The sequence below is a fragment of the Gekko japonicus genome, unplaced genomic scaffold (genome assembly GCF_001447785.1).
Source record: "Gekko japonicus isolate JY-2015 unplaced genomic scaffold, Gekko_japonicus_V1.1 scaffold186, whole genome shotgun sequence".
NCBI lineage: Eukaryota > Metazoa > Chordata > Lepidosauria > Squamata > Gekkonidae > Gekko > Gekko japonicus.
In genome coordinates, this window is record NW_015174279.1 from 789,900 (window position 1) to 813,462 (window position 23,563).

Here is a 23,563-nt window from a genome sequence, read left to right on the forward strand (position 1 = left end):
CTTCCTTCCTTCCTTCCTTCCTTCCTCTCTTTTCCTCCTTCCCTTCCCTTCTTTTTCTTTCCCTCCTTTCCTTCTCCTCTTTCCATCCTTCCCTTCTCTCTTTCTTTCTTTCCCGCCTTCTTCTCTTCTCTTCTCTTTTTTCCTCCTTTCCCTCTTTCTTCCCTTCCCTCTCTTTCTTTCCCTCCTTCTTTCCTTCTCTTTCTTTCCCTCTTTCCTTCTCTCTTTTTATCCCCTCTTTCCTCCTTCTTTTCTTCCTTCTTTCTTTCCCTCTTCCTTCTTTCTACTCTCTCTCTTTCCTTCCCTCTTTTCTCCTACTGTGGCCCAACTCTAGTGAGAAGGGGTTTAAACTTTAAACCTCTTCGCTCCCCACCCCCCTGCAGGCCAGCTGGGGAAGGGAAAGGGAGGCTTTTGAAGATGCCTCCCCCCCCTTTTGACATCACTTCTGGTGATGTCAGGGGGCATGTCATATGCTAATAGCCTAGTGGCTCATTAGCATACCATATGCTAATGAGCTCCTGCAGCTCTTTTTCTATGAAAAGACCCCTGCTTAGGGAAATCAGGAAACAGGTGCATATTGAAAGCTATCCCATCTTTTTTCTTAAAGCAGCCACGTAATGCATGCCATATTTGTTCAGACCCAATCCTCTTAAATCTGCACATGACTGATGTGCTTTGACTTACTTGCATTCATCAGGGTTGCTAAGCTGTTTTAAAAGCTAGAGACTAGCTAGTCAGCTACAAACCTATTTGCTTAGTAAGCAAATTCTCATCTCACTATTCATTTTCCTGTCTTTACTCTCTGGAGGAATAATTTAATGTTACTGACATAAACCAAAAAAATAACTGTTTACTTACACATCAATTCTGTTGCTAGCAAATATAAAAGTAAATACAGTGGCATTCTAAATATTTCCAGTATTTTTTTCTTTAACACGTCACACACACTATGGAAAACAATGCTTAGTTCCTTTCACCATACTTAGGCAAGAAGTTTTCCTATCTGCTCCAGGTATTCTTTAAAAGGTCAAAAGAACTGGGACAGGAACAGGGACCAGAGGAAAAATATAATGCTGTCAGTAGGACAAGCAGTATACTAGTGCCATCCATTGTGCAACCAAGATGACTCTGACATAGCTCAATTGACCTGTTTTGGCTTTTGAATTAAAGTTCTGCAACAAGATACTAACTGCTGCCACTTTACATTGATGCTCTTCCCCCTCATCTCCTCCCTCGTGGGCTACATCTGCACTTATCTTTAGCATGGATAACATTGATCAGGCTCTTTCTTATTAGGATTTGCTGAGCAGCTCCAAAGCCTGGCTGGGATTCTCTCTTTCACTTATTTGCACCATAGTTCCAATAGTGTCCAGCCCACACATAAATTTCATATAGATTCAGGTGGGTAGCTGGTGTTGGTCTGAAGCAACAGAACAAAGTTTGAGTCCAGCGGCACCATTAAGACCAACAAAGTTTTATTCAAGGTATAAGCTTTCGTGTACATGCACACTTCTTCAGATACAATGGAAGTTACCAGTCCATACATACAGGTAGAGGGTGAGCAGTAAATTAGCATACAGCATAATGAAGATGTTTAACAGATTCAAGGACCAAACAGGAATAACAAGCTTAGTTTATATGGTTACCATTTGTTTGGGTTTAATTCCAGTGAAAAACTTGGTGAAGGAAATAAATGATGTATCCTTAATTGTGGAATGTTGAGGGTAATTAAATGAGATCCTGCCATTACTCTTCATCTGTCTCCTCTCAAGCATGGAGGTGACTTTACAGCATCTTCTTCTTTGAAGTGGGACGATTGTCTGTGTAGAGTATCTCCCCTGTCCCCAGACCAGAGAAATACATTCCAGTCTATCTTTCCAAATTACATTACATTCTACTATTCATTACATTACATTACATTACAATCTACTATTCTAATCTACTATTTCAAACAAGAAATAAAATAAAGAGGATGAATGGCCCTTCTGGGGGATTGGTGAGAATATAGATGTAAGGACTGAACGAGGATAGCATATGTAGTGAGATAAGAAAGTGGGCTTGAAGCTCAACATCAAAAAACTAAGATCATGGCATCCGGCCCCATCACTCCTTGGCAAATAGAAGGGGAAGTCGGGCAAGTAGTGACAGACTTCACATTCCTGGGATCCCAGATCACCACAGACTGTGACAGCAGCCATGAAATTAAAAGATGCCTGCTCCTTGGGAGGAAAGCGATGGCAAACCTAAACAGCATGATAAAAAGTAGAGACATCACCCTGCCAACAAAAGTCCGCATGTTCAAAGCAATGGTATTCCCAGTAGTCATGTATGGCTGCGAGAGTTGGACTATAAGGAAGGCTGAGCACCAAAGAATAGATTCTTTTGAACTATGGTGCTGGAGAAGACTCTTGAGAGTCCCTTGGACTGCAAGAAGATCAAATCAGTCAATCCTAAAAGAAATCAACCCTGACTGTTCCCTGGAAGGCCAGCTAATGAAACTGAAGCTCAAATACTTTGGCCACCAAATGAGAAGGGAGCACTCACTGGAGAAGACCCTGATGCTGGGAAAGATTGAAGGTCAAAGAAGACGGGGACGGCAAAGGATGAGATGGTTAGACAGTGTCATAGATGCAACGAACATGAAATTGAGCCAGCTTCAGAGGACGGTGGAAGACAGGAAGGCCTGGCGTGATCTGGTCCATGGGGTCGCGAAGAGTCGGACGACTGTGTGACTGAACAACAACAAGAAACCAGCATCTCAGCATTCCACAATTAAGGATACATCTGCCCATCAATCTCCAATATTGATATATTTATTTCCTTCACTGTGTCCCCCCACCCCCCAATTAAACCCAAACAAATGGTAACCATATCAACTATGCTTGTTATTCAGTTTTGGTCCTTGAATCTGTTAAACGTTTTCATTATGCTGTATGCTACTCTACCTATATGTATGGACTGGTAACTTCCATTTCATTGTATATGATGACGCATGCGTGGACATGAAAGCTTATACCTTGAAAAAAAAAATTGGTCTTAAAGGTGCTGCTGGACTCAAACTTTGTTCAGAAATTTCTGATGTAATTGTTTATATAGGCTATCAAATGTGCATGGTGCTTTACAAAGTAATAAAGGATCAAACAGCTTACAATGTAAGACTAAATATAGAGGGGAAGGCACTTCACTGAAGCTCCTCAAATCAAAATCCAAATAAATGAATGATTCCACGGACAGTACATCGTTGTAATGTTCAAAAGAGAACTTCCACTGGGGATATAGGTAGATTACAGATACACTCACAGCTTATGTTCTTTCCCTTACCTGTTTCCCTATGGTCTCATTATATGTGAATCTACTCCCTTGGTAACTATTTTGTCCCTGTTTTATCTGTACACAATTATTATTTCTGATGCAGATAAAATTCCCTCATTACACTAATGTTTATCCGCCCCACATCTTATTCTTAAAGTAGCTGGTCCTGTACACTTTCAAGAAGCAAATGACTTTGGGAAATATAGTTCTGATGACCCCTGATTTACTATTTGTCAAGGAGTACAGATTTGTACTCTGAGAACCATAACTTTTAATGCCTCATCTTTAATACAGAATTCTCTGGGATGCATTGGAAAGGTTGCTGGTTCTTTCAGAGACCGCTAAACAGAATTTCACCTCTGGACAATGGCAAGACATTGGAGTGCATTCACACAGCACCTGCTGTGATGTAGGTCTGGCCAAGATGCAAAAACAAACTTCACAGTGTGTCAGCTCCATTTATCTGAAAGGACTCTTAATGATATGGATTCTTTCTGGACATAACACAATCAAAACAGTGTTACGTTTTGCTGACCTGGAAATTAACTTGGGTAAGCTAGTAAATGAACACAGCTCAATCGGCAGGAAAAAGGTTTATACTCCCACCCTCTGCACTCTCCAGCAGGGCTATTTTTGGGCAGGAACGCACAGGAACGGAGTTCCGGCTGGCTCCCAAGTTGGCCATGCCCAGCAGGAACTCATTAACATAACAGGTGACACCCAACAGCAGAAACTAATTAGGATTGGCTACAATTAGGGGGTGTGGCCTAACATGCAAAGGAGTCCCTGTTTAAAAAAAAATCTGGGTTTTGACAACAAACAAGATAAAGAGAATAAGAAGCAAACGGTGGGTGTGGTTGGATGACCACACTTCTGGTAACATGGGGGTGTGGCCTAATATGCGAATGAGCTGCATGGTCAGGGGCGTGGCCTAATATGCTAATAAGTTCCTGCTGGGCTTTTTCTACAAAAAAAAGCCCTGCTCTCCAGTAATTGCGGTCTATTGTATCCCAGGCCATGACAGATGCTACAGGAAAACAACCTTGGAGAATAAAGAACACCTTGAGCATGAGTCTCAGAAATAACCCTAAAGGATAATGCTAGGATACTGTCTTCTAGTCAGCCACACTTCCAGCATCATTAGCTAAAAAGGGGACCAGCCATGTAGCCATCTTAAGCAGTTTCATCTAGCCTCTGCACACATTGCAGAGAATCCATTCAATTTGTATTCCTGAAGAACTAGGATTACTTTTGTAAAGCGTTTCATTTGGGGCCAGGAGTTCTCTAAAAACTGCTACGCTAATGGCCAAATTACAATTAATATGTCATATATTCAAGATTACATTCACAAATGTGAAAATTATAGAACCCCTTAATAAAAATACATAACTTGTCAATGTAACACGCTTCCTTACTGGAAGTAGCCAAAATAACAAATTATCCTTAAAAAGGAATTCAGGGGGGATTCAGGTAATTTTAGTCCAATTACCCTAACATCTGTTCTGGTAAATTGATGGGGAAAAAATTAATAGAAAGTGATATGAAGCATATAAAAGAACAAGTTTCTGAGGAAGAATAAGAATGGATTCTGCAAAGGCAAATCCTGTCTCATCGATGTTCATTTCTTTAAGGATGTCATTAAGCATGGTGGCAGAGGTGCTAAATTAGATATTATGTACTTCTGCCAAGCTTTTGTCGAAGTCCCTCACAAACAATTCTTCATGTTAAGATAGGGTTGCCAGCGTCCAGGTGGGGCCTGGGGATCTCCCGCTTTTACAACTGATCTCCAGCTGACAGATATCAGCTCCCCTGGAGAAAATGGCTGCTTTGAAGGGTGGACTCTATGGCATTGTACCATGCTGAGGCCCCTCCCCTCCTCAAACCCCACCCTCTCCTGGATCCACCCCCAAAGTCTCCAGGCATTTTCCAACCCAGACCTGGCAACCCTATGTTCAGAGCCAATATAGGCATATTGACTACCAGAGGCCCGGGACAAAGAATGGGCAGGTAACCAACCTTTTTATCCTGCTAGTGAACTTCCAGGGGACACATGACTGGCCATTGGGTAGGGAGGGGAAAACAGAATGCTGGACTAGAAGGATTTTGGGTCTGATCCAATAGGAATTGTATGTTTTTCTTAGTGCTTAATTGCTACTCTTCTGCCCCACTTGTACAGAAAAATCTCTTTACGGATTAATTTCTCTCACAAATTCATTTCCCCTTCCAGAAATTATTTCTCCTTGCAAACCTTTCCTATTTGAAATATGCTTTCCTCCCAATTGGGAGTCCCAAGTAACTGCATTCCTCACAAAAGAAAATGAAATCCCTGTCTTTCCCTCCCTTGGCTGTCTCTGCTTCAGTCTTCTTTAGCCCACACAGCTCAATCCCCATTGTTCTCATTCAGTTGCCAGGCTGTCAACTCTGTTCTCATTCTTCAGTAACAGATGCCGCCCAATCCCAAGGTTTTTTTTCTCCCAGCTCTACTTTCAGCTTATATGGGGGAAGAACAAAGGTGCAACGTTTGAAAGCTGGGTAGCCACAGTCAGCGGCTGTCCACAACCAATGCCATGATAAAACAGCCAGACTTCACCATTCACCCTGTATAGCACAGCAGTACACAATCATCTATAGTAGCAGCCAGCAGAGAAGCCCCTCTTACCAAGATGTTCTGGTGAATGACTCTAGCTGGGAGCCTCATAAAATATTTTAAAAGTTTTTTTTTAAAGAAATCACTTCATGTTCAATAATGAAATATCAAGTAATTTATGTATTTATTTAGGCTACCCGCATGCCAACTGACTATGAATTCTTTTTTGCTACCTTTTTTCAGAATGGTGGGCTTTGCATACTCTGCAAGCTGTGAAAGAAAATAGCACTGTTTCTTGGTGTGCAGCCATTTATGGCATGGACACCTCTCTGGGATAGGAAATGCAATTTAACACGGGCCACACAGGCCTCAGAGAATGGGGAGGATAAAATCACAAGGCAATCAAAGAAAAATTACAGGCAACCTCTTAAGTCTATAGTTTTAGAACGTATTAAATATTTTACTAAAATAAAATACAATACAATCACAATACAACTGCTGGGTGACTAATAGCATAATCCTAAAAAAGTTATACCACTCTAAGGATTCAGTAGACTTAGAACAGTAATTCTGTTTAGGATTGCACTGTGCCTGTCAGTTCCTTTGCCTTTACTGGCTAAAACACTGGTAGTGTGGACTGAGCAACTTTGTAGAATACTGGTATAGGCACCAGGCCTGGCACAGCAACCAGATCGGGGTGGGGTGGGGAATGGTAGTCTGCCATTAGCAATGGAGAAACCATAGAGCTTCTGGTGATTTCTAAAGAGGATTGATGGAAAAACCCAGAAGTGACATCGGCCCGATGGCCCAAATTAGATTTTTTTTTTCTCCTGTTGCTGTTCTAAGAGGCCCACCGCCACCAGGGGACTGGCAACCCTAAGCTACATGATCTTCTTTATATATTTTCATAAGTTAAAAGTCTAAATATTGTATTGCTTTTCGTAGCCTAGGAACTCGTGTACCTTTCTCTGTATGAGTCCTAATGAGTATTAGGATCGTGGCAGCCAAATTCACCCCTCAGCAGTGCCAAGTATCAGAAAATGGAAAACTCTAATAGAACTGTGCATGTGACATGACCCGTCCCGAAATGCAGATACAGCTCACCTGCCATTATGGGTTTGTTCATTTATTCTAGCCAGATTTGTTAAGTGTAGAATATGTCAAGAAATAAATTTACAATGTTGCCTCTTCTGCTGAAGTGAATGGGGAAGCCAATCTTGCAGAAATTCATCAATACTGCTAATAATAAGCATGTACTTAGTGCTTTCATGTCACACATTAATAACCTCATTGTACTTCATGTTTTGATCAGAATAATACATACTTATACATTTGGGGTAGTGAATTTTCTCTTGCAACATGTAGAGATCCACATCAGCTTTGAGGATCCCCAAGAGATAAGTATAATTTGGTTTTTGATACTATGAGGTATGTTTGCCCACAGCTATTTATATTTGAATTTTATTGCACTATCGAGACAGATGCTTGAATACTTTTTGCAAGTGACCCAGGATAGGCAAGAACATGCTGCTTTCCTGCTGCTATTTTACTTCATGGATTATTTGTTAAGGGGAACAATCTGCACAATGGAAGAAAGAATGGCACAACAGAGGCGTACCCTAAAGAAAACCAGAAGCAGTTTCACTAAGTAAAACCTATGGAAATAAAGGAAAAACACTACCAACCTTTCCATGATGCTATTACCTTACTCTTAAGAGCATTACATTCAAACGTACATTTACGGGAGAACAAAAAGCAGCACACTGTAGTTAGCAATAATCCTTTTCCTTAACATAGCTTGTTAATAAATCATGCGTAGGCCTGTCAAATTATAATGTTCACAGACTCAACAGGGATATTAAAATTGCCACAATTACGATGGACCTCATAAGAAAATGCTTCTAAATTTTTGGAAACAAACCAGCATACATTTAGTGCTATGTTACTAAGGGTTTTTATACCACCATACATCTGGGAATCCTGAATTACCAAACCCAATTCCCCAGTAGAATACCCTAAGCCAGGGGCGTCAAACATGGGGCCCAGGGGCCAGATCAGGCCCCCGGAGGGCTTCTATCAGGCCCACAATGGAATTGGCTATCTTCTGCTTCTTCTTCCAGTTCTGAACAGCACACCTGAACAGCATACTCAAGTTTGCAACAGTACAGACGTTTTGATGCAATAATTCAGAGCAAGAGGTGTCAGTTATCAGACACTGTTAAATAAACAAAATATTGCAAAAGTGCTAATGTTTTAAGCATGTTTTTATTTTAAGTAAAAAAACCCAACCCTTTGTGTTTGTGTCCTTTATAAAGTCTATATCTCCGCTACCTGGCATTACATTTTATGACACACATGGCCCGGCTCAACAAGGTGTCATTTATGCCAGATCTGGCCCTCATAACAAATGGGTTTGAGCCAGGGCTCTTTTTGTAGCAGGAACTCCTTTGCATATTAGGTGACATACCCCTAATGTAGCCAATTCTCCAAGAGCTTACAGAGCTCTTCTTACAGGGGCTACTGTAAGCTCTTGGAGGATTGGCTACATTAGGGGTGTGTCGCCTAATATGCAAAGGAGTTCCTGCTACAAAAAGTGCCCTGGAACTTTGACACTCCTGCCCTAAGCTGTCTTTGTCAAAGGTACTTAGCACTTTCACTTCAACTGACAAGAATTCTTGAATATCCAATTAGAAGTAACTGTAAGCCAATTGTCAAGTGCTTCTTCCTCAGGGGTTGAATCCATCCTAAATTAACCCAACCAAAAGCTTGCATAACTTCTTCTCAATGCTTTGTTCTTTAAAATAGAACACAACAAAAAATGAGGTGCCAGTGCTCATATATAAGGCTGAGTCAATTTCCACCTCCCCACAGATCCCCACTAGGCTATTCCTGAGGGTCCACTCTTTCTTTCTCTGGCTGAACGGGGGAGATGGCATATAAGGATCAGGATTTGGGAGAGCACTGAAAAAGGTGCCAGTACCCAAGTAGTACCACAAAAAGCTGTGCCTCTTCTTAAAGACCTTTACCACACCTGTTGGCAACTTGTTGCAATACTCTTTCTCTACCAGCCTGACAGCTGTAAAGTTTCTCTTCATGCCTAACTACAATCTTTACGGCTGCAACTTTAACTTCTGACAAATCTTTCCATCTTCTCATGAACTGAACTGAACACAGTACTCCAGTATAAACTCATTTCTACAGAGTGGGAGAAGTCCCCCCATGTCTTGCTCACAACATTCATAAGAACATAAGAGAAGCCCTGTTGGATCAAGCCAATGGCCCATCCAGTCCAACACTCTGTGTCACACAGTGGTCAAAACCCAGGTGCCATCAGGAGGTCCACCAGCAGGGCTAGAACTCCAGAAGCCCTCCCACAGTTGCCCCCCCAAGCACCAGGAATACGAAGCATCACTGCCCCAGTGTTCCTTGTGACTAATAGCCACTCATGGACCTCTGCTCCACATGTTTATCCAATCCTCTCTTGAAGCTGTCTATGTTTGTAGCCTCCACCACTTCTTGCAGCAGTGAATTCTACGTGTTAATTACTCTTTGGGTGAAGAAGTACTTCCTTTTATCTGTTCTAAGCCTACTGTTCATTAATTTCATTGAGTGCCCACAAGTTCTTGTACTTTGAGAAAGGAAGAAAGGTACTTCCCATCAAAGTACAGTGTCCAGCCCTGCTTAGCTTCCGAGCTCTGAAGAGGGAGGGTTATGCTAATGCTATCAGGCTGCTACATCTCTAAAGATACTGCTCTGCCACCTTCTTATTTTTAGTGCCAGCAGCCTGGTTCCTTATTGGGACACATGGAGGCTGCCTCTTTTTTATAGGACCTGATTGTTCCAAAAAGCATTCCAGTGCCCAACAAACTTCATTTTGGGGAGTATTGTAGCAATGAACATAGATCTACAAAGGGCTGCAAGGAGGCTCAAGTTGATACCTCCAGTTGGTACAGAATGCCACAGCTCAGATACTATTGGGAGCTATGCAGAGTATCCCATTCTGCAGTCATTCCTATTGATTGCATTGACTACACTGTGCAATCGGCCTTGAGTCTCAGTAAGAAAGGTGGGCTATGGATAAAGGGACTTTAATCTTCAAAATTCCTGACCACTATACATGCCCAGAAGTTAGAGACTTATGAATTTTAAAAAGCCTGTTAAAATTTTTAAATTATCTTGACCTTTATCTCTCTTTTTAAAATCTATAATGTACAAACAAACAGGAGAACAGAAACAAACACCAACCTACTCCACATTCAAATAGCAAGGTTCTTGAAAAATCATCTTGGGTTACTGCATGAAGGGATTTGTGAGGAATTACTTTAAAGGAATCTAGCACTGATGAACTTGCCACATTTTGGAAATCTTTATTTTTTTGCACCTTTACCATAACTGGACAGGCTACAGTGTGCTGTCCAACTTTGTCTCCTTTATATTATGTACCACTATGGCTGCCAGCTCTACAAAATCTTTAGAAAATGCCACCACATTTCCATGTGCAGTAAGTTACAGTGATGAACACCATGTATAACATGGTAGCTTCAACCTGTTTATATCTGCTACAATAACTACAGTAGAAAAAAGTTACTATCACAGGTGGGGAGAGTGGCTGCCATAAAGAACTATCAACTAACTTCCCACTCTTGGTGGCGCACCTCTAATACTGACACAAATCATCAAGAATTTGGGTGTGGTCTTGGATACCTCCTTGTCTATGGAGGCCCTGATCACGAATGTTGCCAAGCTGCACCAGACAAGGCAACTGGCCCCTTTCTTGTCTCACCCTGACCTAGCCACAGTAATCCACTGTAACTCACTTTATGCAGACCTGCCCTTGAGACTGATCTGGAAACTCCAACTGGTCCAGAATGAGGTGGCACAGGTCCTGACAGCAACACCATGGCCCGCACATATTCAACCTGTGCTGTGCCAGCTGCACTGGCTCCCAATGGAGTACCAGGTCAAGTTAAAGGTTTTGGTACTGACCTTCAAGGCCATGAGTGGTCTGGGGCACACATATCTGCGGGACCGCCTCCTCTGGTATGTCCCCCCCAAAGAGCTTTACACTCTGCTTAGAACAACTTACTGGTTATCCCTAGCCCTAAAGACATCTGGCTGTCCTTAACCAGAGCCAGGGCTTTTTCAGCCCTGGCTTTGACCTGGTGGAACTCTATCAAACAACATTGGCACCCTGCAGGACCTTATGTAGTTCCGCAGGGCATGAAAGGCAGACATGTTCCGCTAGACTTTCGGTTGAAGACAGCAACAGGTACCATCTTACCTGGCACTCCCTTCCTCCACCCTGTCTTTCCTTGTGAGGCAGTAATGCATATTTTATGTTTACCTTGGTGTTATGTTATGTTAACCAGAGGTTATGTTAACCTCTGGATTTTAAATTGTATAGTCCTGTTGTTAACTGCCCTGAGCTCTGTGAATTCAGAGAAGGGCAGTATATAAATCAAAATTATAAATAAATAAAGTTTATCTTCCAAATTCAGTTCTGTATTAATACATTCACATGCTTACACCAATAAGCATGAGAGATGTTTAACACCACTTGCTATTATTTCATTATAATGAGCAAAGCAAGGAGGCAGCAGAGCCTATTTCACATTTGGATCTCTTCCAACAAAACAATTCTATGGGAATACCATTTCACACTAACTGCAAAATTTGTCATTTTATTCATAGAACAGCGGGAAAAGGCAAATAGCAACAAAATAAAAAGCAGGACTGTATTTCTGGATCAGAGAATAGATGGACCTGATTGAGTAGAAATCATCTGGCACATTTTAAACCTTAAAGATTTTGGTGATGAACCCACAAAAATCTTAAACAAATTTGCTGTAGGATATCAATTGTAGCAATTTAACTGCAAGGTAATATTCCACTGGAAAGAAGCTGCATCTTATATATTTCCAAAGGATTATGGAAAAGAAAGAAGCTGCATCTGGACCTGCTTGCCCTAGCGTTATCAGTAAAGAGATTTCGTTCTAAAAATAATGGCTAGAATTCCAATATGGGACATACTTATACAGGACAGAACTTCACTGACAGCTGTTTTTACCATACCACTTTCCATCACCAGAAGCGAGCTCTTTTTAAAACTGGACAGCACCTAAACTTTTTCTGTGGCATCCGTTATATAAAACAGCAAGTGAAACTTCACCATAAACTGCAATCTCTCCTATATGTGTATGTCTCTTTCTGAACTCAATGTAATTATCTGGGAAAGGCCATTTTCTAAAAGAAATATTGCCTTTTCAGTTAGAATTACTCTGTGTAGTTCCTCAGCATGGAATGAACATGTTTGTGTTCTTCTGAACATAATCCTATATAAATTAAATTTCTGGCACTACTGTTAAATGTCAGCAATCTTGGGTTCAAATAACATTCACTACTCCATATGTACTTTTGGAGGCAAATAGGATTAATTTGTCCAAAGGGATTCAATTCACAGTGCATTCAATAGCAATCTTCAATGGAAAAGCTATTAAAATTAATTCTTGCACAAGTTCCTTTCAAAGTTTCACGTATATGTATCCTGGCATTTGCACTCAATAAATCCAATCACATTATATACAATCAATAACCCCCTTGTTTAATACTGAGTACCAGCGGGTGACCTACAAGAAACTGTCCCACCCATCTTTCTTTTTCCCTTCCATCCTCCTTTCTCCAACTGCCACCTGTTCTCCTTGTTGGGTTGCCTCAGTGTTAGCCCATGCTGCTAAAGCAACTCAAAATAGTGCCTAGAAGTCTTGTACAACAAATGCCAAGGTGTGCAGCTCCCATTGTGCCATGGCAATTTGCCCACGGAATGTTGGGTGGGACATTTATGCTTGGCCCAGGGCACCATAATCTGCAGACTGGTCTCATGGCACAGTGGAAACCACATAATTTGGCATGCGTCAGCTTGCTAAAGCAATCTACAATGACACCCAAAGTTTCACAAGGTTTTGAGTGCTATCATAGTTTTTACACAGCCTTATCATTCAGTGATGCATCTCAGACACATTTGCTTAAGGGAGGAAATCACATTTTCCTGCATATCTGGGGGTTTGCTGGATAGATTTTGCCATCTGCACAGGAAAAGCACCAAAACAGGATGCAGTGAATATCTGTATCATGTGTTGGGTTTAATTTCATTGGATTATAACTACATAGACCAAGACCTACAAAAATGATATTTAGCTGAACCTACCATATTGATTTATATTCACATGTGAATTATCTCAGAATGAGTGAGTTATATTAAAATCAAAAGATAAGGAACTACTAACAGCCATCAGTGAGCTTCATGGTTCAACAGCTCTCGGAATCAATTCTCCCATTACTACTGGCTACTAGTATGGTATGGATAGTAGTCAAAAAGAAAAGGGGAAAAACTCAACCCTTAAAACAAATCAAATAGCCCAAAAAGGTTAATTAACGTCAAAATCCTTATTATTTTAAAAAACCTTAAAATGAGTTTTAATTAACCATAAATTACTTCTACACCATAAAAACTGCTCTACTATACATATGCAGTTATATATATATATGTATATGTATGTATATATGTATGTATGTATAGTAGAGCAACTATTTTGTTTTAAGGGTTGAGTTTTTCCCCTTTTCTTTTTGACTACTATCTATACCATACTAGTAGCCAGTAGTAATGGGAGAATTGATTCCGAGAGCTGTTGAACCATGCAGCTCACTGATGGCTGTTAGTAGTTCCTTATCTTTTGATTTTAATATAACTCACTCATTCTGAGATAATTCACATGTGAATATAAATCAATTAAAACTCACTTTATGTTTTTTTGTTATATGTGTTTAGCAGTCAAACCACTGAACCCCATTTGTGAAAGAAACACTTAGTGCTACACAAAAGTAAAGAACGATTGTGTGGGTAGTTTGTACTCACGCAGTGGTGGTTTGCACATCATGCCAGCTTTTGCTAAAGTTCTGTTTCAGTTCATTCATCAAGTTGATACCAAGTTTTTGTTTTATTTCCACAAGATGCTTCTCTTTGGCTACTAACACTTGTCGTAAAGTTGAGATTTCATCTTCTAGCTGAAGAGAATTAAACAACAGCAGCATTATTTTCAAGCATTAGTTTAGTATCAGATGTAATAACAAGTTAGTTTGGGGGATCCTAGATTTGTATGTTGCATCAGGCTTCCTCCCTGTTCCCCTTATACACAAATTGAAAACTCACTGCTTTCATGGCAACCCAAGATTAAATTGTGACTTGAAATCTTGGTTTGCAGAAAAGAGAACCAACTCCATCCCACCTTTTTCTTACTTTCATCTTGTTCTCATCCTTGCATCCTCCTTTCTCAAACTTCCATTTCCCTTCTCTTCATCATCCTTGGTGTTTTGCCATATTGCTACAGTACAAATTGCCACTAACAGGAAACACTACAGCATGTAGAAAGCTGTCTCACAATACAGCAAAATACTGCAGCATATATTTCACTGCTATTTATTTTTAATATAAATCTATGAATTATAAATATTTATGGTATAGACAGAGCATTTTACTTTGGATTGTGGTTTGCAAACTAGGTATCATTGAATGAAGGATTTGGCTACAAAAATTAAAGATGCCTGCATGTCATACTTCTCTTCCCTAACATTGCTTCACCACAAAAGGCTCACAGAATCATTGATTTAAACAGTTATACGTATACACAGTTTGTTAACCTCAAATCTCTGCTTGGAAGCTATGTGAGTAACTTTTTTAAGAGTCTGTCTTTTTAATACCAAAGATTTCCTGTGCCAGCAAATAGTGATAGGAAGGAACATTCCAACAGCTAATACCATGCAATCTCATAAAACATGGAACTGAGCTACTGTTGTTCTCGATGATGAATAAAGTGGCAAAGATTTGTGCAGCCGCTAGAGCCTATCATGATTTATATATTAATCTAATGGACTATACCTGCTTATTTTAATACAATTTATGTTACTTTTTAAAATACCATTTCTGCTATTGTATTTACTTGAATGTATGTATACTTCTGAGTTGGTCTTCCTAATAAATCATTTATTCATTCTACTGTTGTGCTCTGATTCCCTGGTATGAATGTCAAGGTATTAAAATTGCTGGACCTCGCAAGGTCAATTTGCTTATACTAATTTATGTAAAGTATGTTGATTTAGGAATGGCTGGACATTACACACACAGTCACACTGGCCAATACGCAAAATGAAAATAAGAACAGAAATGGCTATGTAAATATGTGTAAATTAATATTTAAATTTTCTAGGATCAGTACAGGGTGTTTGGGTGGTTTTTTGTATTTATTGTCCATAATGACCCTTCTCTAAAGAGATTCGTGCACAATAGTGAACAGTGCACACTGCTAGGTTTATACTGAACAGATGGTTCAGAAGTATTGGGAAGCAGGATGCCCTTTTAAGAAAAAAAGTGTAGATCTTATTCCAGACAGAACAAGACAACAGAATTGGAAGAAAGAGACTGAGCAAGAACCAGGCTGGCTAAAGAAAGACTGTGTCTACAATAAAGGCCAGTCAAATTAAAGACAAAAATTAAACAGAAGTCAAGTGATACTTTAAAGACTAATGAGCTTTTGTGACCCAGAACTCACTTCTATAGATGCATCAGCTCTAATTAATTAAAGCTTATGCTGGAACAAAGGTTGTTAGTCTTTAAGGTTCCATATATTGATCTTGGACTGAAATATTTCTTTAAATTATTGTTAAACAAACATGAAGTCATTAGTTAGGCATCTTAACAGTATGTTTCCCCATGGAACTTGACAGAATTTAACAGTTACACAAAAGAAGAAACTCTCTCTTTGGAAGTAATAATGTCACATTTTTGTAAAGTTCCATTCAATGTGTTTGAAGACATACAGAAATCCTGATACTTGCAGTGAAACTGGTAGATTTTTTTTAAATCATCTTTATTAATTTTAAATTAATGTACAATACAGCGTAATACAGTGCATCCATCTACAAGAATGTCATCTAAATGGAAAAAGTTGAAACCTACAAGGTTAACCACTTCAGATAAAGAGGGTCAGGGGGTAGATTTTGAGACTACTCAACCGAGGGAAAACGCTATGGTTTTCCCTTGGATGATTGTGGCCCCGCCCCCAACATGCCCAATGTGATTGCGTCACTTCTGGGTGATGTAACTGCAGCGTGCATGCAGGGACTCCAGGACCAGCGCTGGACTCACCCGCTCTACATAAGGTGGGGACTTGGCAACCCTAGCTCCCCCTCTGGAATTATAATTACAGACAGCCTTCACTTACCTGTTTATGTGTAGTGGAACATAATGGGGAGGAGAGTGAACACAGTGGTCACTGAAATAGTTTTAAATGGAGGTTCTTTTCCACTGAAACAAATTAGCCCTAGATTAAGGAATAAATATCCTCTTCAGCTGTCTTCTACTATCGCAACTATCTTACTTGAAAGATTGCACTGGATTACACAGTTAATTATGAGGTTCAGAATGCATTTGTGTCCAGAAGATTCAGATGTATATTAGGGGTAATTCCATATATTGATCTTGGACTGAAATATTTCTTTAAATTATTGTTAAACAAACATGAAGTCATTAGTTAGGCATCTTAACAGTATGTTTCCCCATGGAACTTGACAGAATTTAACAGTTACACAAAAGAAGAAACTCTCTCTTTGGAAGTAATAATGTCACATTTTTGTAAAGTTCCATTCAATGTGTTTGAAGACATACAGAAATCCTGATACTTGCAGTGAAACTGGTAGATTTTTTTTAAATCATCTTTATTAATTTTAAATTAATGTACAATACAGCGTAATACAGTGCATCCATCTACAAGAATGTCATCTAAATGGAAAAAGTTGAAACCTACAAGGTTAACCACTTCAGATAAAGAGGGTCAGGGGGTAGATTTTGAGACTACTCAAAGCCCTTAAAATGGAATGAGATAGTTTTGCGGATTAAGTGCAATGCCACATGGAAATATTTTCAAAGGAACCAAGTACTGCTAGGAAAACAACTCTCTTTGGAGTCATAGCAGCTACTCTAAGCCACACAAATTCTAAAAATTTCAAGCATTTCTAAATACAAATCCCTAATTATTTCCTTTGAACAATGTAATTATAAAGAATGTGAATGCTATGAACAACTTAGATCTTTTGATCTCAAATGACCTAGATTCTATCACTGTTGAGGCTACAATCTTTATTCTAATACATCTCTTGAGGATGAAGCCCCTAACCTATATTTACAAGATGAGAAAAAGACTAACGGATGGAGGCACGCACAATTAAAATGGAAAATTCTGTTTGCCTGACTTGCATTATCTTCAAGAGAGAGAGAGATTAAGAGGAGGGAACATATGCAAATAAGTAAATAAAGCAGCAAGATTATTTTCAAGGTGTTCCACTGATGAAAACAGACTGTCCTTTTTTTATAGCTTGAAGTGAATAGGCTTAATATTTTATTGAATACATCTGCATCCTGTTCTTCCTCCAAGGAACATAGTGGAGAACATAGGATTCCCTCATTTTATCCTGCTAATGACTTTTGGGGAGGGAAGGCTGCATGGTATAGGACAGTAGTTAGATGGGAGACCCCCAAGGAAGGCTCTGCAGAGGAAGGCTATTGCAAAACTGTTGTGTATTGAAAACTATGTTAAGCTTGAGTCTGGAGCAGGATTGTGAACAGACCAATCAGAGCTGCGCAACACTCTGGAGGGAAGCACTCTGATTGGACCTTATGTGTAAATACTGATTGGTTGTTAACTGACTTGTGGGCATGGCTACCTAAGCCTGGACTGTTTAAAAGAGAGCCTGTTGCTCTATGTTTTTGTCTCATTCTGATTTCTTCTGACTTGTAAATAAAGCTGTTATCACTGTTCACCTGCTGCCTTGAGTCTCGTATTCAACAAAAACACTTGATGGCACTTAAGTAGTAGAAGAAGAAGAGATTGGATTTATATCCCGCCCTTCACTTGAAGTCTCAGAGCGGCTTACAAACTCCTCTCCCTTCCCCTCCCCACAACAGACACCCTGAGAGGTGGGTGGGGCTGAGAGAACTCTGACACAAACTGCTCTTTTTCAAGGACAGCTGTGCCAGAGCCTGTGACTGACCCAAGGTCACATCAGCAGGTGCAAGTGGAGGAGTGGGGAATCAAACACGGTTCTCCCAGATTAGAGTCCGCACACTTAACCGCTACACCAAACTGGCTCTCTCTGTACATACATAGTGACCTTTGAGAGGAAGTGTGGAACTTACCCACAGCTACCTAACACACATTCCAGCTGGCAAGGTCTCTGATCAAAGGTCTCTGGTCAAAGGACAACCATAAGACAAATGATGTCCAAAATTAAAGCTTTCTTTCAAAATATTAAAGTTTGGCTAACTCACACAGACAACATTTTACACAAGCAATAGTAAGTTCTGCAATCATGATGGTGTCAAAATGTTATGTCGTACATTCATAAATGTGGAAGGTCCTCCATTCACTTTCCCCAGCAATTGCATTCATGTGTGGGCTCAAGCTCTAGCACACTGAACGTATATGGCAGCAACTTTAGTTTTTAAAAATTCAAGAAGCATGGACAAAACTCATCACTATCGTTTGTGGTTCAGGAGGTGGGGGAGGCTGGAAGGAGGCATGTTCCAGCTGTGTGGTACCCTCCAGCAAGGCGAAGTGGGGGCTGACCTATTCACCCACAGCCTGCCACATCAGTCTGCGCGTCATATTGTGGGTGTGGGCTGCGAAGCCCAATGGGTTTTCGACCTCTGCTTTTCAGCTCACAGGCTTCCTGCTCTACTTCTACCGCTGCAGTTTGGACCATGTGCTCTTCTATGGTGGCCTTCAAGCCTTTTTTCAGGCACTCAGCTTGGCTTAAAGGGACCATCAGCCTTTTTGCTGCCCCATCAGCTAATCATCGGGCAACCGCCATTTTTGTTTCAGGAGTGGCTCTCCGTGGCAGTTTTTTCCTTTTGTTTTGGAGCAGTTTTCTTCAGCGGCTTGTTTTTTTTGTTTCCCAGCAGCTGAGGGGGCCCTTACTGGAGTTGGTTGCTTGGCTTATTTCATCATGGTATCAGGTTGTTTCTGGAGAAGGTTGCGGGGGTGGAGGGCAGTGTTCCCTCTAAGCTGAGTTAGTGTGAGCCAGCTCACAGTTTTTTAGCCTCCAGCTCACACATTTTTGCCTTGGCTCAGGAAGGAGGGCTCCAGAGCAGACTAATTTATGCAGTAGCCAAATCACTTGCTCACAACTTTAATGCTGGTAGCTCACAAAGTAGAATCTTTGCTCACAAGACTCCACAGTTTAGAGGGAACATTGGTGGGGGGTGGCCTGATTTTAGCTGTTTTTATTTGGGCAGTTTGTTTTATTCTTTATTTATCACTGCTGCTTCTGAGAGCCGGGTTTCCAAGGGCAGGTAGCTAGCATTGGTAGTTTCTCTCCTATATAGTTTAGCCAGCATCTTTGTTCTGTTGGGCAGCTGACACTTTGTTTTTCTCTTCACCTGGGGGTTGTTTTAGCAGTGGCTCAGTTAAGTGGGTATGCTCTGATTACCATTTTGGGCTTGCCTCCCTCTATATTTTAAAGTGCATTGGTGCATGTTTTATTTCACAGTTATATTGATGGCAAAATGCCCTGTGGGGGTGGGTGCATCAATCCTGTTGTAACACAGGGTCGTATCCACGCATTTTATAGTGCCCACGCATTTTATGGCACCCTGGGCACTTCTAGAAAGGTGGGGGCTTCAGATGGCTCCACCAGAGTGAACGGTCCACAAGCAGAGATGCCTCCAGCGCCAGACACACATGGCCCCTGTGGATAACACTACTGTTTTACAGGGCATTGCACAAACTTTATTCCAATTGTCGGGGTGGATGGAACAGCTTGGAGCCTGCACAGCCCCACCACAGCAGCCGGTGCAAACAGATTCTAGGACTAGGAGGAGACAATGTTCACCAGCAGAGTCTAGAGCAGGGGTGTCAAACATGCGACCCGGGGGTTGGATCGGCCCCCCGGAGGGCTTTTATCAGGTCTGCAGTGGAACTGGCTGTTTTCTGCTTCTTCTTCCAGGTCTGCTGCTGCTGCTGCATCACAGGTTTGCAGCTTACAGATACACATCTGAACAGCATACTCAAGATTGCAACAGCACAGACATTTTGATGCAATAATTCAGAGCAAGAGGTGTCAGTTATTAGACACTGTTAAATAAACAAAATATTGCAACAGGGCAACACAACACAATCAAAGAAGGACATTTTTGGACCACAAATTTATAATCACTGGGCTAGTGATTGCACTTTAAAGGCCTTATGTGCATATTTACCTTGTGCCTGGTGATTTTACTTTTGAACAATCTGCGGCCCTTATAACAAATGAGTTCAACACCCCTGGTCTAGAGCTTCCAGTGCTTCCAAGGGTGATAACATGAGGAGCCCCGCCCACACAGAGAAGCGTCATGCCAAGCACCAAAGGATGAATAGGATGACTCAAACCCAAGAGGTGATGGACAGCAGCCCATTTTCTGGTGAGTCATCCTCAGATGAGGATTCTGCACACATGGATGGTAACTATTGGAGGGCTGGGGCTTTTATTCCAGGGTTGCCTTCATGGCTGCGTAAGCACAGAGCAAGGGATGAGCTCATTTCCAGTAGTGTATGGAGATCTGAGCCAGCCCAAGGGGCTCCCTCTTTGCCCCAGTATATTGATAGGGAGGACCCACCAGGCATTCACTTGCTGTGTAAGCTGCAGAAAAGGTCCTAGATGGGTATTATGTGGACATCTTTTCCCTTTTAAAAACAGAGGGCGAGGCTGGAAAAGCAGGTCCTAGGCAAGGAAGAAAAGGGGCTTCAAGGAGCAGTGCAGAGTGTACTTTTTAGAATTGACTCAAAGGCTATAATATATGCTCTACATAAGCCTAGTTGCCGCGGTCTACCCAGAGTGGGAGTGACACATTGCCAATCATATGGAGAATGTTTTAAAAGCCATTAATTATGATGAGGCCTTTCATCAAAGGGCCTATCACAATGAGCTGGCTAGATGGGATCTCCTTAATGATAGGATTTGGCTCGTGACAGTGGGCCCCCACATAAAGCCTAATGCTGATTTGGAAAAAAGGAAAAATACATTCAGGTGGGATAGCTCCCAGCGGGTATGCTGGGAATACAATCAAGGCAGTTTTATTTATTTATTAGATTCATACCCCACCGTCCCCACCAAGGCAGGCTCAGGGCGGCTTACATAAAAAATTAAAAACAGATTAAGACTATATAGCAATTTAAAGTGCTATACCTTGATACTGCATGCAATACGATGAAAGAAATAACCAAATATTATCCATAACAGGTATCAATAAGTAATAACAATAGCCAATGGTAGAATTCCAGGGTAAGGCTCTGATTTTATATTAGGATGTTATATGTGGCTTCTCAATCGAATGCCTGGTGGAAGAGCTCCGTCTTGCTGACCCTGTGGAATTGTAAAAAATTCTGCAGGCCCCGGATATCCTTGGGGAACTCACTCCACCATTGTGAAGCTGCCACAGAAAAAGCCCTAGCCCTGGTGGTGGCCAGTCTGGCCTCTTTAGAGCCAGGGAGAGTCAGGAGGTTTTGTGTCTCTGAATGCAGTACTTTCTGGGGAACATGATGTCACTATCACTGTCCCAAATGTAAGCTTGAGCACCTCTGTGAGGCGTGTTTTTGTTCCCACTCAAGGCTTTTCTGAAATAAAGGAGGTGGATTGCAGCAGCCCTTTTGGGATTCCTGGCCTTCTGGAAGCTCCAGCAGTAAAAAAAGGAGGGTCAGGTGCTGCTGGAACCTCAGCCTCAACTTCCTCAAAGCAACCCTAGTTCTAATACAATTCTTGATTTGAGGCTTGCAAAGACCCTGATCCGGGTCATGGCACTTTCCCCCCTCCTCTATAAGTATCCCAATAAGGCTCCCACTTCATACCTCTCTTTAGGTTTTAGTAGGGACTTTCACATCCCATTTACTGGCCCTCGCATTGCAACAGACTGTATTAATCTTAAATCCACCTGGGAGCTTTTGGACATTGTCACTAGGAAAACAGCCAAGGCTGGACCATTCACAACACCACCACTTCACAATCTATCGGTGTCACTTATGGGCATTATTCCCAAAAAGGCCCCAGATGAATTTCAGTTGATTTATCACCTGTCTTATCCAAAAGGGGCTTCAATAAATGACACTATTGCCCCTGAGTTCCACTCCATTCGGTATGCTTCTTTAGACCATGCAGTCAACATTGTATGATGTTGGCAAAATGTGACATCCAATCTGCTTTTGCTTACTGCCCGTTCATCCTGGGGATTTCTGCCTACTGGGCTTCAAATATAATGGTAACTGGTATGTGGATAAGGCCATGCCCATGGGTTGCTCAGTAGCTTGTGCTGCATTTGAAACATTTAGCACTTTTCTTGAGTAGGTGACTAAGGAATGCACAGGGTGCCCTCATTATTATCATTACCTTGATGATTTCCTATTTGTGGGCTCTGTGGGCACATCAGCCTGAGCCAATCGCCTTGCTGCATTCATTGTGGCAAGGACGTAGACTTTCCAATTTCGCCGGGGGGGGGGGGCTGAGGCTGGGCCAGAGATCACAGGCCACTGTCACTATCTATGGAGGTGGAGTCATATGGGATTTAGGGAGGGGCTCCCCAGAGCTTCTAAATTTGCAGAGTGGACTGACTCTCTAGCACACAGAGGTGTCAATTTCATTTGTTACGAGGGCTGGATCTGACATAAATGTCACTTTGTCGGGCCGGGCCATGTGTGCCATAAAATGTAACACAAGGTACTCGAGATATAAACTTTATAAAGATGATTTCAGATGCTGAATGGCAATAGCCAGCTTGATCGGATTGATATGCAGAGGGGTAGTAGGAGTAGAGATATCAGCACTGGTAATGAACCTAGGTCTCTGTTTGGTGCAAGAGAATTCAGTCCAGGAGGATGCAAAGAATAAATGAAAAGAAGTCTGAAGAAGTGAGCAGTGACTCATAAAAGCACATACCCAACCATAATTTTGTTAGTCTTTAAAGGTGCTACTGGACTCTTACTTTTTCTACTGCTATTACAAACCGCAACATTCAAAAACCAGTGGGGGGACATTTTAACCTTACAAGGGATTCAGTTGCTGACCTAAGAGTAGCAGTTCTCTTACAAATGAATTTCAAAGGGAGATTAGAAAGAGAGACTGGAGAATTGCAGCTGATAATGGAGCTCAAGACAATGCAAACTCCTGGACTGAACTGAGACCTAGGTTGTTCCTCTCATTAACAATGCCTGCTATTGTCATATGGCATCTGAAATCACTTCACTCTCCAAGATATCAGATGGACTCCCATTCTAGCTGTAACTGACAAAGTGAGCAGTGACTTGTGAAAGCTCCTACCCTGACAGAAACTCTGTTAGTCTTTAAGGTGCTGCTGGACTCTTGCTCCCTTTCACTAATAAGGAATGCAAGCTGTACTGTTAGGTTTCTTCCCCTCCCCCATCTGTTAGAAATGGAAAAGGGGATCCATATTGCTCTGCCCCTTCCAACAACACACTTATTCCCTCTCCAAGGGTTTTCAGAAAGCTACATACTCTTTTCCAATCTCACTTCAGTGTCAGTTCCTGTCCTCAAACTCACAGAGAGATCCAAACACTCTCATTTTGGGTACAATGA

The 23,563-nt window shown here is 41.3% G+C and overlaps 1 protein-coding gene across 1 annotated transcript in view; it reads right to left on the reverse strand.

Moving 5' to 3' along the window:
- Window positions 1-23,563, reverse strand: part of TPD52L1 (tumor protein D52-like 1) — a 76,961-nt gene that overhangs the window by 18,692 nt on the left and 34,706 nt on the right. Inside the window, exon 3 of the mRNA XM_015423836.1 lies at window positions 13,809-13,957. Coding sequence (XP_015279322.1) covers window positions 13,809-13,957 — 149 coding nt within the window. The remainder of the gene's footprint in view (window positions 1-13,808; window positions 13,958-23,563) is intronic.